The sequence below is a fragment of the Crocuta crocuta genome, unplaced genomic scaffold (assembly GCF_008692635.1).
Source record: "Crocuta crocuta isolate KB4526 unplaced genomic scaffold, BGI_CrCroc_1.0 scaffold17, whole genome shotgun sequence".
In the NCBI taxonomy this organism is placed as follows: domain Eukaryota; kingdom Metazoa; phylum Chordata; class Mammalia; order Carnivora; family Hyaenidae; genus Crocuta; species Crocuta crocuta.
Window position 1 is genome coordinate 3,382,412 of NW_027532041.1, and position 13,734 is coordinate 3,396,145.

At 40.2% G+C, this 13,734-nt stretch overlaps 1 protein-coding gene and 1 pseudogene across 3 annotated transcripts in view; both read right to left on the reverse strand.

The window, feature by feature from the left end:
* DNAJC6 (DnaJ heat shock protein family (Hsp40) member C6) overlaps positions 1-13,734 on the reverse strand; it is a 134,784-nt gene that overhangs the window by 14,709 nt on the left and 106,341 nt on the right. For all 3 annotated transcript variants that reach the window (XM_077776358.1, XM_077776360.1, XM_077776359.1), the window contains exons 8-14: positions 12,999-13,116; positions 11,198-11,277; positions 10,143-10,336; positions 9,957-10,037; positions 7,062-7,496; positions 4,571-4,705; positions 32-100 (exon numbers count right to left, since the gene is read on the reverse strand). In XM_077776358.1, coding sequence (XP_077632484.1) covers positions 32-100; positions 4,571-4,705; positions 7,062-7,496; positions 9,957-10,037; positions 10,143-10,336; positions 11,198-11,277; positions 12,999-13,116 — 1,112 coding nt within the window. The remainder of the gene's footprint in view (positions 1-31; positions 101-4,570; positions 4,706-7,061; positions 7,497-9,956; positions 10,038-10,142; positions 10,337-11,197; positions 11,278-12,998; positions 13,117-13,734) is intronic.
* LOC144241769 (U2 spliceosomal RNA) lies at positions 4,858-5,011 on the reverse strand (annotated as a pseudogene).

Consider the following 13,734-nt stretch of genomic DNA (forward strand, 5'->3'; position numbering starts at 1 on the left):
ATGTGCACAAAAATAACCTGTTGACTTTTACCTGGTTTGGTATGCCAATCCCAACCTCCTAAAACATCTGGCTGAATGTTAACAGCAGGTGTACTAGAAGCTGCAGAAGAAATGGGGAGAAGAGAAAGAATCATAACAAAATAGCTGAGAACCCTTTTCTGAATGCACACAGATAAATATTGTCCCTTCCATGAAGCCTGCATGACTTGCCATGGTCCCAAGTGATTCATTTCCTTCTGAGCTCTCCAAATGTTCTGCGATACTGATATTTTTGTGCCTTCATATATGGTTTCTTACGTGACAGCTGGTAAAACCTATATACTTTTTTTTACTCTTCTTCTTTGGCTTACCTATATTTTACTTCCATCCACACTTTGAATTATAACTGCACATATGTCTGTCTCCATTAAATTGTTAGTTCCTTGAAGGCAAGAACTATCTTATTCATCTTTGTGTGTCCCACCTCTACATTTAACACAAAGTCAGTGGCCAATAAGAAAAGAGGAAAAGAAACTTAAACTCAATTTGCCTTTAGCTGGTATTAATAAGTGTATGAGAGCCATGATCAGCTTAGAACTGAAATGTTGTTTTCCCCTCTGCTGTGACTAACAAAGAATGATGAGTCGATCAGATCATGTATTGACCAACTATACATCATCCACCATGCTGGTGTCAGAGCCTACTGTTACTCAAAACAAACTTACTGCAGCTTCAAAAGTTTAAATCATTCTGACCCCTCTCAAAATACCAAATGTAGGATTTAAAGGAAATGTTCAGCTACAAAGAATCAGGTATATTAGAGGAATACACAATGGTAGAATAAGCTTTTTCTGAACCTATAAAATCCAAATAAGAAACAAGGTGCCATAAGAAAGAATTTCTAAGGCACCTTTACATTCTGCCCATGTAATCAGTGAGTAAAATGCAAACATTAAACTTACATGGCAAATAGTATTACACACACACACACACATACACACAAATGCACACATGCACCCCACCACCACCAGAGCACCAAAGTGAGCATTACCAAGCCTTGTATTTGCCTGTTTTGTTTGCTTATACCAACCAAGACTTCTTGTACTTCCCCATCATTAAGTCAAAAAGAACATGTCCTTATCAGCCATAAGAGTTCTCTCCTTTCTATTCCTCTTCTACCACAATAACCCATGAAAACTGTGATGGAAATCAGACAGTTTTGCTAACACTTGCTACTTAATTTCCTTACACTCTGATCATAGTCTTATATCAAACTAGGATGTGGAAACAGGTGTTAGAACTTCAACTTTGTTACTAATCAAGCCCATAAATCCTTATGACCATCTACCACATGGAAGGCACCATAGGAGGGAACAGAAAACTAAAAGACATGTCCTCAAGAAATTTAAAATCTGTTGAAGATGTAGGAACATACAAATGGAAAGGTAATTACCTAATATTTTCAATCTCTATTTTGCTTTTAATTATGGCTATTTACTTTTTATTCCACACTATGCTCAAAGTGATTGTTCTCTTCAGAGTTCTCTTCTCTACAATCTCTACGGATTGTAGAACTCAAAAGCAGTATTTCTTGATTTTCAGAAGAGATTGGTGGTGCCTTATAGAAGTCAGAGGTGGGCAATCTGACCTCCCAATCTGACATCTGAGTCTGACCTATGTGTTATCCTGTATGAAGATAATGCAACTGATCTGCTAAGAAGGGAATGATTGTTTTTTCCAGCAAGGATAGTGGAAAATTCTTTTCAATCACTGGCATGACACAGGACAAAATAAGAAGTACAGCAACAAAACAAAGAGGTGCTAACTGGCTCCAAGTGGGTGATAAACATCTTCTAGCCAATTCACAAGGAACAGAGAACTGAGTCCAGAATTGTCATGCTGAACTATGAACATCCATAGCTGTGGGTCACAAAAGATAGTATCCTTATGAAAATAATAAGTTCAAAGTATTAAAGTCAGGAAAATATAGAACCTTATTAACACTATCACTTAACTACGCTTCAAAGAGACTTGGGAAAAATGAGTTAATTCATTTTATATTTATATATTATATGGTAAGATAGATAACACCTACTATGTGCCAATAATTCTTTTAGGCACTAGGGAAGCATTAATGAATAAAACAAACTAAGCTCCCTGTGTTTGTGAGCTCATATTCTAGTGGGGAAAGATGGAAAACAAAAAAGAAACATAACCCATAAGTAAATTATTGAGGATTTGGGAAGTTGATAAATATAATGGAAAGGAAAGTCTAGAGTTGAGGCACAGGGATGAGTTGTGATATGAAATGGAGCCGTCAGAGTAGACCCCACTGAGAAAGTGCCAGATGAGAAAGATCAAAGGAAGTGAAGGACTTCATCACACGGATGCCTGGGGAAGAGGGGACAGTCATTACAGCAGCAAGAGGACAGTATGTCTGGAATGGAGAGAGCCGGAGGGAGAGGGTATGGGCCACAACACTCAGGAACAAAAGCACATAGGGCCATCTAAGGATTCTGACTTCCATGCTGAGTGACATAAAGACCCATTTCAGCAGAGCAATGATGTGATTTACATTTTAAATAAGTGAGCAAAAACAACAGGTTTAACCTCTATCCCTGCATCTTTCATCCCAAAGTAACCATTCCAATCAGGAGATTCTCTTCATTGGGCACTACTCAAAGGTAAGAGGTGAATTTCTTATGTTGTCTGGTGGACCCACTTCAAATAGTTTGAGATTTAAGGCCAATTGGAAATCACCCATAAATGTTATTCCTGGAATGAGTTCTGATGTTCAGTCAAGTTAGGGCTTGATTCATGTTGTACAACTCATCTTCCGTTTGTATTTGCATGGCTTCCAAGAAGTCAAGCTGATGACTAGACTGAAATCACTAGGCGAGCTCAGGGTTTCCATGGTATCTCACCTCCAGGTTGGGGTCAGTATTGTTCAGTAAGCCTTCAACATCAGGTATAAGCTACAATTCTCTAGCTCGAAGCCATTTGTCCTCCACTTAAAGAGCACTAGTTTTAATCAGTTACCTAAATAATACCCTTTTGCACTTACAAATGGATGTCAGAGAAATATCAAGTGGGCCTCACATGTAATTTAAAATCTTTCAGTGGTCACATCAAAAAAGATTTTTAAAAACACACGGATGGAATTAATTTTAATACATTTTATTTAACCCAATATACTCAAAATATTATCTTATGTGATCAATATGAAAATATTAATGATATTTTACATTTTTTTGTTCTAAGTTTTGAAACCCAGTGTGTATTTTATACCTAGAGAGCGTTTAAAATCAGACTAACCACATTTCATGTGCTCAAGATTATCTCAGAGCTTTTAAAATGTTAATGTAACAATTTTATAGGGGAAGAGAAGGGGAAAAAATAGTTACAAACAAGAGGGAGGGAAGCAAATCATAAGAGACTCTTAAATACAGAGAACAAACTGAGGGTTGATGGGAGAGAGGGGAAATGGGTGATGGGCATTAAGGAGGGCACTTGGGATGAGCGCTGGGTGCTATATGTAAGCAATGGATCATGGGAATCTACCCCCAAAACCAAGAGCACACTGTATACACTGTATGTTAGCCAACTTGACAATAAATTATATTTTAAAAAATAAACTTTTATCTATGGTAAAAAAAAAAAGACTAAATTCTTATTGTTCAAATCCAGTGTCTACAATGTACTGCAACCATTCATTTGAAGGCTATTAAAACTAACCTGTTTATTAATACTACTTTGGACTTCAACTTCCACATGGATTTACTTTGAGCAGGATTTGTTGGTATTTTGCATGGGCACAGAATGAGGCAGCAGAGTTGAGAAGAAAATATATTGCCCTGGGAATTATGAGATAAAAGTTCTGGTATATTTTCTATTTTTAACTAGATACTTCATATTAGGGAAGTCAATAATAATCTGTCTCAGTATCTTTCCCTAAAATGAGATAAAAATACTTGATCTTTCAGAGCGTTGTGAGTTTTCTTTGTAAAATAAGACTTCTCTAAAGATACCAATAATATTTCTCTCCCAAACATACTATCCTTTTGACAGGCTGCTTTAAACAAATACATTTTCTCTCCTTTCTTTTCCCAAATTTATAGGCATACACATTTCATTTTGAATTTAAATAAAATGACTATATTCTTAAAAATAAAATAAAATGTTCATGTAATTGTTAATTTCTAAAAGAGAGGTGCCCCTGGGTGGTTCAGTCAGTTAAGCGCCTGACTTGGACTCAGGTCATGATCTTGTGGTTCATCGGTTCAAGCCCTGTGTCAGGCTCTGTGCTGACAGCTCAGAGCCTGGAGCCTGCTTCTCTTCTCCCTCTGCCCCTCCCCCACCTGTGCGTTTTCTCTCTCTCTCTCTCAAAAATAAATAAACATTAAAAAAATTCAGGAAAAAAAAGAGAGACGCATTATATAGCTTTCCACAAAGAAAACAAAACAGAACATCTACAGGATATTTTTATATCTGAGGACCTATTGTTATTTTGTGGTAAACTATGTTCCACTGAACACAATATAAAACATGTTCTAAAAAAACAAAAATAAAAAAAAATAAAATATGTTCTTACCATGCACTGTGGGTGAAGGACTTCTTGTAGGCTGAAGAAAGGGGTCACTGGAAGCACTAGATGTGGTCAGAAAAGAACCCAGCAAATCTTGACCTGATGGTTTAGAAGGTGCTCCAAATGGGTCAAAGGTGGCACCTAGGAAAAAAAGGAAAAATGTGTTTCTTTGTCCTGTGAGTTCATTCATTCAATATTCAAGAGTTGCCACTATTGCCAGGCCTTAGGCCAAATATTGGAAAAATTGGGATGAAGCTTGCCTCCTGGGCTGCTTCACAGGCCCATCCTATCCTTAAAACTTCCTCCATGGCCAACAATGGAACCTGAGGATTTCTGACCACAGGAAGAATCCCTCTTTGTGGACACAGGAGGACTGTAGATTTATCCACTGGATAATCTATAAACACTATACTACACTTGATCTTAGCCAAAAGGCCGAGAAGCGATCTGTAAACACTATAAACGAGGGCTTCTTGGGCCTTCTATAACCGTGCTTGGACCAAAGGAGATGCTCAATGAATAAACTGTGCTTGTATTGAATAAATTAGTGGACAAATACCAGGCAGGAGGGGTCTGCTATTAAGGTGAATGCTAGAAAACCTCACTGACCAGGCTTTGTTTAGTTTTGTTTTGTGTTTTTAGTGGTCTCTGGCTCACTTGAAAGTGAAAAAGAGAAAATGAGTGTCGCTATGTAACTCAAACGCTGTTACCAAAACACCACCTCTCAAGAGGCTAGAAACCAGATACAGATTTAGTGAAGTGAGGAAAAGTTTATGAATGTACTAAGAAGACGAGAACAAAGCCAGCAGCTGAGGTCTCCAGCAACAATATAATAAAACTAATATTGTATCATTTCTTAGGGTTTACATTGCCTTTCATACAAAATACTTCAGCTGATTCTTAGTCTCTCCCTATCAGACAGTAGTATTATCTTCATTTTATAGACAGTGAAGCTGAGGCTTCAGAAAGCCAAGTCAATCAATATATCTAGCTTCAATCTCATTATCTACAACCTGAGGCACAGATTTAACTAATGTCTCAAAGGTCCCTTCTAGCTCTGACACCAGAACATAATTATCTGCATTATGATGAATTAAATCACTGAAGGTCACACAAGGTACATGGTCTTGAAACACGACAGAGTGCTACAATAGTTTGGATCTTGCGGAATTTTTTCCTTGACACCTTTTATTCACTATGGTAAGAACTGGATAAAAGGAAGCCAAGTATAGAGGAAAAGGCCGGGTACCACCGTGGCTCCATCGATAACTAACATAGGAACTTGAGCCTGGGCAACCACATTCTAGGATTTTAAGACTCACTCTTACAAAGAATGCCTCCAACTGACCTAGTATAAATCAAGACCACACAGTGCCTTCTGAGAACTGAAGCATTAGCTTGGGAAAGGAAGTTCCTGCAGGTTACCATATGAGTGGAGAGTTGAGACGTTTCTCTTTACTCTTCCTAATATGATGTCATCTTGGTTAATGGTGATATCAGGTAAGAAGAGGCAGCTAAAGTGCTTAGCCAGCTACAGTGTCTTGCAAATTTCAAAAAATTGTGGATGATCAATCACAGGAAAGGTCAAGTCTGCAGCAATGAGCAGAGTGAAGCTGAACCACTTGGGCACCAACTGGCAAGGGCTGTTCTGCTACAGACAGCCATGCAGCTGGCCTAAGTCTTAAATATACCTTGAGGTAACCATGTACTCCCTTGCATAACCAAAGTGGATTCAGAAAATTACAGTTCCAGGAAGACATTACAGGAGAACTGAGAGAGAGCTCTCATGTCAAATGGCCCAGTTTTGGACCCTGGCATCATCAATGATTAGCCTTATAAATGTATGTTACTAATCTGACCCTAAGCTTCCATTTCCTCAACTATAAAAATAGGGATGGGATGCCTAGTGGCTCAGTGGCTAAGTGCCTGGCTCTTGACTTCAGCCCAGGTTATGATCTCAGAGTTCATGAGTTCAAGCTCCACATAAGGCTCTGTGCTGACAGCACAGAACCTGCTTGGGATTCTCATTCTCTCCTTCTCTCTCTCTCTTTCTCTCTCTCTGCCCCTCACCGAGCATATGTGCTCTGTTTCTCTATCAAAATAAATAAATAAACTTAAAAAAATAGGGATAATAAAAGCACCTAACTGCCAGATTTTTATAATAATTGACTCTATATTTAGTGTTGTTTCATGTTTGGCAAATAGTAAGTCACCCACAAATATTAGTTGTTATCATTAGTAATAATTCATCAATCTACATCTCCAAGCAGAAGTAACTAAAGCAGCTCAGAGACTGAAGCTTGGCCGGGGGGGTAGGACACTCTTACACTGTCCTACCAAAATGGATATTGCTCCATTTAACTGTAAATAGAGACATCTAAGGGACTTTCAGGGAGACCAGAGAAGTCTAGCTTATTAGGGGGGTTCAGTACTACTTGCTGGGCCCAAAGGTTACAATTCAAAATTGAGAGGTTCAGTGTAACATGAAAAAAATTACCTTCTCCCACTCTTAGGGTTGGAGATGCGGAGGTGGAGGGGGCAGAGCGGCGTGGTGTTGACTGGGTAGACGCAGGTCCACTCGGATGAAACATGTCTTCCACCCCTGACTGTCCTGCCTGGGCAGGCCCGGCCGCACCTCCACCCCCAAACAGGTCACTCAGCAGTTCAGAATTGGTGGGAGGAGCCACCGGCGGAGAGAAGTTCTTACTCACTGCAGATCCTTCTAGACCCAGAAGGTCCACATCCTCAGGGGGTGGAGGGGCAGCTGGCTCTGGCTGCTTTTTGCTGGGCCTCTTAGCTCCGTGATGTTTGTCGCCACTGGCATTGCCGTGTGGACTGGAAAGGGTCAGGAGTTCATCATCTGACTGCTCGCTTTCTGGGTTCACTAGGGCAGCATGGTCCTCCTCACAGAACGATTTTTCTGACTTCTGATCTAAGGAAGGCCAATATGCCAATAGATAGTTAGTTACTGGCCCCAGCATTACCAATTTTTATGAGGTACAGTTAGTACATAACTCTGGAAAAGACAGAAGGAGCAGCCCTGAGCAAACAATGCCCTTGGACCCTTACCAATGGAGACGTGGATGTATTTCCATTCCATCCAATCACCTTTTGTTGAGCAGTTGAGAGGCAGTGCAATGGAGCAGGGAAGAGCAGGAAGTCTGGAGCCAGACAGCCTGGGTTTGGATCCCAGCTATAATTACTGGCTTTATGACACTGAGAAAGTTACTTTACTTCTCTGTGCCCTGGCTTCCTCTTGGCAAAATGGGGGTAACCAATAGTACCTAACTCAGATGGCTACTAAGAAAATTACATGAGATGATAAAGAGAACATGTTCAGATCAACATTAAATAGGACGTGTTTATGATTATGATTATTGTCTTCTGGGTGCTAGTCTAGGTGCTTTGAAAAAAAACCCATAATTTCTTAATCCTTTGCTGATTCCTCTCACTATCTTTTTTCCCCCATGTGGCCTTCCTCTGACAGTGGGGAGCAGAAGTGAACCACACACCTAACCAGTGAATAGCCACAGAGGCTCCACTTGGGATGGTCCTCATACCATCCTGGAAAGAGAACTTTCAGCATAAAATGGGCAGCAGGAAGAGGTTTCTTCTGGGGAAGGGATGGAGAGGCGGATGAGTGACTTTCCAGGCCCTCCTTGAAACAAATCCTCCAAGGGAACTTTGTTATTTAATGTCAGGTAGAACCACATTCTAAATCAAGGACAGATCCACATCCCTAATCCTCGATTCTGAAATGCAAAAAGCTATGAGAAGGGAAAGGTTTCCTTAAGTTTGGAACAAATTTGGGTGGTGAAAAAATCTGGCTGGGATGGATATGAAAATATTTATAGTCTTCATTTACCTCACCCAAGGTTATTATTTCTATATGTTTCACCACAGAAACATTAATACGTTCCATTACAAGTTGTCTGAGATGCTGCTGGGGATGCTAAGTAATCTACATTTATGTCCCATATCACCTTTCTAAAATTCAAAAACTTGTGCATTCCTAAAATACTTCTGCGAAGTTCAGATAAGAAATCGTGCATTTGTGCTAAAACCTATTTCAGAGCCTACTAACAGGAATGATTTCTAAATTACTACAATGTCAGTGGAGAGGAAAAAGTGAAGTTTAATTAAAAACCCTTATGTGAGGAAGGTAAGATGTAGGGGACCTGTTACTGGGGGAAACTGGAGAGTTGACCTTATATCTAGATTTCACTGTATTTTCCAATTTTTTTATATTGGTCCCATTTCCCAGGAGGAAATTCTGAAAGTAAGGCTTTTAACTCAAAGGAATTCTGTGAACTTTTTTTTTTTCCACCAAACATGGAAAACTCTGTAGGCAACAGGAATACTGTCTCATGTTCGCATGGTGAAGAAAGGTCGATCAAGACTCTAACCAGAGCATTGCCAAAGTTATTTTCCTACCACTTTCTCAGAAAGTCCTTATGATTCAATTCTACACTGAATCTTTCAGTTCAGCTCAGCAAACTCTATAGCAAGGAGGCAAATGTGTGGATAGAATGCCAATGCCAGTCTACTGATGGCAGCAGGCTGAGGTGTTATGTTGGAGAGATTCTAAAAATATCTCCAGGTTTGTTGGGAAAAGTTACTATGATTGAGCCCAATTTTTGCCATAGCTGTTAAAACATATAGCAGAGACATATGGGCAAAGGGTTTGCCTTTTCTGTACCATGGGAAGCTTAGATCTCTGCCCTGCTAGTGGCAAGAGCCCTCTGGGGGAAATGCCAGATTTTATATTTTCAGAATATGTACTTGAGGACATGAGACAGAGTCTTTTATTAATTTGTGTGTCAACATGGGGCACCTGGGTGGCTCAGTCAGTTAAGGGTCCGGCTTCAGCTCAGGTCATGATCTAGTGGTTCATGGGTTTGACCCTTGCATTGGGCTCTATGCTGACAGCTAGCTCAGAGCCTGGAGCCTGTTTCAGATTCTGTGTCTTCTTCTCTCTCTGACTCCCCACTGCTCACACTGTCTCTCTCTCTCAGAAAAAAGATATATATATTAAAAATTTTTTTTTAATTTGTGTGTTGACATCATAAAGGGAAATCCCAGAAAATATCACACTTATTCGTAAATCCAGGAAAGATGTAATCCAAAAGACAGCATAGAAAGGGAAGGTAGAATTCAGCTTAAAATGGCTTTTTACATCAGTCTAAGAGTATCCATGGAGTTACAAGTAGGGAGGTGATTTCAAATTGCCTGATTTGATAAAAGAATGAGCAGAGTGGGTGTGAAGTAAGGAGGAACAGGGATGACTTCTCAATACACCTTCCTCTGAGGTTGCTTTGAGAACTAACCATGTTCATAGAACCACATAACTTAAGTATCTAACCACATAACTTAGAGAAATGCTTGGAAGTACCTTGCCAACAGAGAGAGGAAAAGAAGCCACCTTGCCCAAAATGCCTGGGGTTGTCCGGAGGGATATCTATTGGAGCCTGTCCTGCAAGAGAAGAGGCCATGCAGTATTAATGAAAAAGGAAGTAAGTCAAAGTGATAATGACACAGAGGCCTTGTCCTGAAAACAAAAGCACCAGGTGACGCATACCTCCTAAGACCAGAGTATCTTGATGCTCCTGGTGAGAAGAGAAAAGGATGCTGGGATTGACATCTTTTGTGCAGTAATGTTCCCATGGTGGGGTTAAGTCTATCACTTTGTCATGGGGCTGTAGTTCTATATCTAGAGTCACCTGAAATAGCTGAGGATATTTTTCTGGTACATCACATGCATCCAACTCAGGTCTAAATAGGGATTTAAAAGAAGAAGATCAGTGAAAAACAATGACACCAGTATGGTGTTCAGCACAGAAACCACTGTAAGTTGACTCGGTTTAACCCTGAGATTCATTCCTAGGGAAAAGTCAATCACTAACCAGATAAGTTACTTTACTGTTCTGGCCTCACTAGAGGAAAGAGGAGAATGATGAGTACTAAAGAATTTGGATACTACTGCATATAAAAGCATTCTAGGAAGTAGGGCAATAGATCCAGCCAGTATGCCCGGGGAAGGCCAAATTAATTGTTAACATAATGGGATAGTCCCCAGCTGCCACCCTGAGTTCTTGAATGTCTACCCCTACCCTGACCCCCACAACTCTCACCTATCACCCTGGCTTTAGCCATCCCTCTGAGTTCCCTAAAGCACAATATAATAAGGCAACTAAGGTTCACTGTCTGGTAAAGAAGGGTACCCTGCTTTAGTGCTACAGCCTGGCATCCTGTCTCTAGAATCATTGCTCATGTCACACCACTGCTTAAACTGCCATCCCTGTTGATGGCAAAAAACACAAAGGGATACACAGATACAAAGGGCCACAGTATTGATACTTTGCTTCCTCTTTGTTGAGTCTTGTTCTCTCACATGGAATTTTAGACCTTTCCATTTGAAATCTTTGATCCATTAGGGCTCAAGACAAATTATACCCAACTGCAAGCTGTGAAATGCAACCACGCTCTCTGTGTTGCTAAGCTACACTCAAAAGTCCTGCAGCACAGGATTCCAGGGGTTGCTGCAGCACAGAGCAAATCAGCCTTGGGCACTTGGCTTCCAGCATTTCACAGCTACTTATACTGAAAGGGGATTTCGGTCCAAGCAACACTCACTTGGTGAACTTTAAAACTGTGGTATCCAGTGGTATGAATCCAGTATGAAACTGAAGCTGGAATATCTGGGTGTTGGTCACCTACAAATACATGAGAGAAGCACATGACAATCAACCAGAGAAAGGAGAATCATATCAAGAAATTATACTTCGGGGAGCCATGCACCTTCCACTGTTTCTAATTCAGAGCTTCTGTTGAGTATGAATACTAAGTGGCCTTCCCATTTGGAAATGGCTCAGGGTCAATTCTAGCCTCTCATCTCCATGAACTCTGCTTTGGCAGGCCATTTCCTCTTCCACGAATGTCCCATATTCTTGCACACTGCCATACTTTGGCTCATTCCATTCCTTCTCTCTAGGATGTCCCTGCTGCAACCTAATGAACTCATCCTTCAAGGGCCACCTTAAAAGGTCATATTCTCTCTGTAGCCATCACTGGCTAAAACAAACCACTTCTATTATAGCATCTCATCCTACCTCCATTATGAGAGTGGATATTTGTACATGTGTGAATTTCTCCTGTAAGTCTGAGCTCCCTAAAGGCAGGGACACAGTCTTATTCTTGTCAATCCTATACCCCTAAGGCAATGACTGGGACAGAGCATGCACTTAGCAAATATTTGATGAATTAAAATACAATTACTTATAACATCATTCATAATATCCAAAAAAAGGCAATGACCCAAATGTCCATCAACTGATGAAGAGATTAATAAAAAGTGATACAGCCGTAATGGAATATTATTTGCCCATATAAGGAACAAAATACAGATACATGCTACAACATGGATGAATTTCAGAAATATTATGCTAAGTGAAAGACATCAGCCAAAAAAAATCACATATTGTATGAGATTCCACTTATATGAATGTCCAAAATAGGCAAAGCCTTAGAGACACAAAGTAGATTAGCGATTGCCCAGGGGATGGAAGCAAGGGAGGGGCAGTGGCCGATAATAGGTATAGGGTTTCTTTTGGGGATGATGAAGATGTTCTGGAATGATACAGTGGTGCTGCATAACCTTTTGAAAATACTAAGCATAACCATATTATACACATTGAAAGAGTGAATTTTATGTCATGTGAATTTTATTGTAATAAAAAGTTGAAAAAATATAATTACTTAATCCTACATCCTTAATAGAAATATCTCCTCTCACGTTGATCCAAATGGGACACTAAAAAGAGGGCACAAGCTTCTAAAGGGCAAGGTTTGATAGAAATTCTAGAGCTGTCAGTTTCTGGCAAAGTCATCATGCCAAGGCCTTTGGGCAAATAACAACCTCTTGAGTCTCATTCCCTATAAAATGAGGGAAATAGGCATAAGTAATCTTTAAAGGTTCTTTCTAATTCTAAAACCACAAGTCACTCAAGCCCGAAGTGGTACAGAGAATAGACTCTAAAATACTCCTTATATTAAGGGATGCCTGGCTGGGTCAGTCAGTAGAGCATGGAACTCTTTTGTTTTTAATGTTTATTTATTTATTTTGAGAGAGAATGTGATCAGGGGAGGGGCAAAGAGAGAGGGAGACAGAGAATCCCAGGCAGGCTTCATGATGTCAGCACAGCGCCCATCATGTGGCTCCATCTCATGAACCCACGAGATCATGATCTGAGCCAAAATCAAGACTCAGATGCTTAACTGACTGAGCCACTCAAGTGCCCCAGGCATGTAGCTCTTGATCTTGAGGTCATAAGCTCAAGCTCCATGCTGGACATAGAGCTTATTTTAAAAATAAAAATAAAATACTCCTATTGAAGGTTTAGAAGAGTTTATGCCATGATTATTCCTGAAACCATACCTTAGCCTGTAACCGGCTCCCTATGGTTGACCTCAAGTGATACATGGAAACAACCACATCTCCTTGCACAGTGATGCTCAAGGGTATAAAGATTTTTCCATCTTGGACGCGGTATTCTCTATAAACAGAGACAAAAATATACATTGAAAGAGTCCAATCTTGTATAATCACATAGGTATAGGCCTCTGTGGCTTGAGCCAAGGGACCTGTTGCCCAAGCCTGGACCCAAGAACCATTTCCTACCTTAAGCAGAGTCAGGAGCACAGCCATGGATGCAAACTGGTTCTGCCTTGGGATGGTGTTGATCTAATACAGGGCCTCCTCTTTCTTGGTCCCATTTGGACTTCCAAAAAATCGACTGACCATCCCTACTCTGCAGATCTCATAATCCTCAAATACATCTAGCCCTGATATACTTGTTGTTTCCTAACTTTAAATTAATAGTAAAAGCAGAGACAGAGGGAACAAAAGTGTCCAACCAAAATCAGTACAGAAACTGCAATGCCACGCTCTGAGGGTCTTAGATAACCAATTCCCAAATTCAACCTATTCTAAACTAACTTCATTTTATGTTACCATCCACTCTCTTCTCTCCACACCCCTTACCAACTCCTACTGGCACCTGATTTTTATTTTGGGTTCTATAACTTCTTTCATTACATCACCATTTGCCTAGCTGCTCACCTAGAAACTTCATTCAGCCCTGATTCTTCCCTTATCCTGACCAAATCTCATC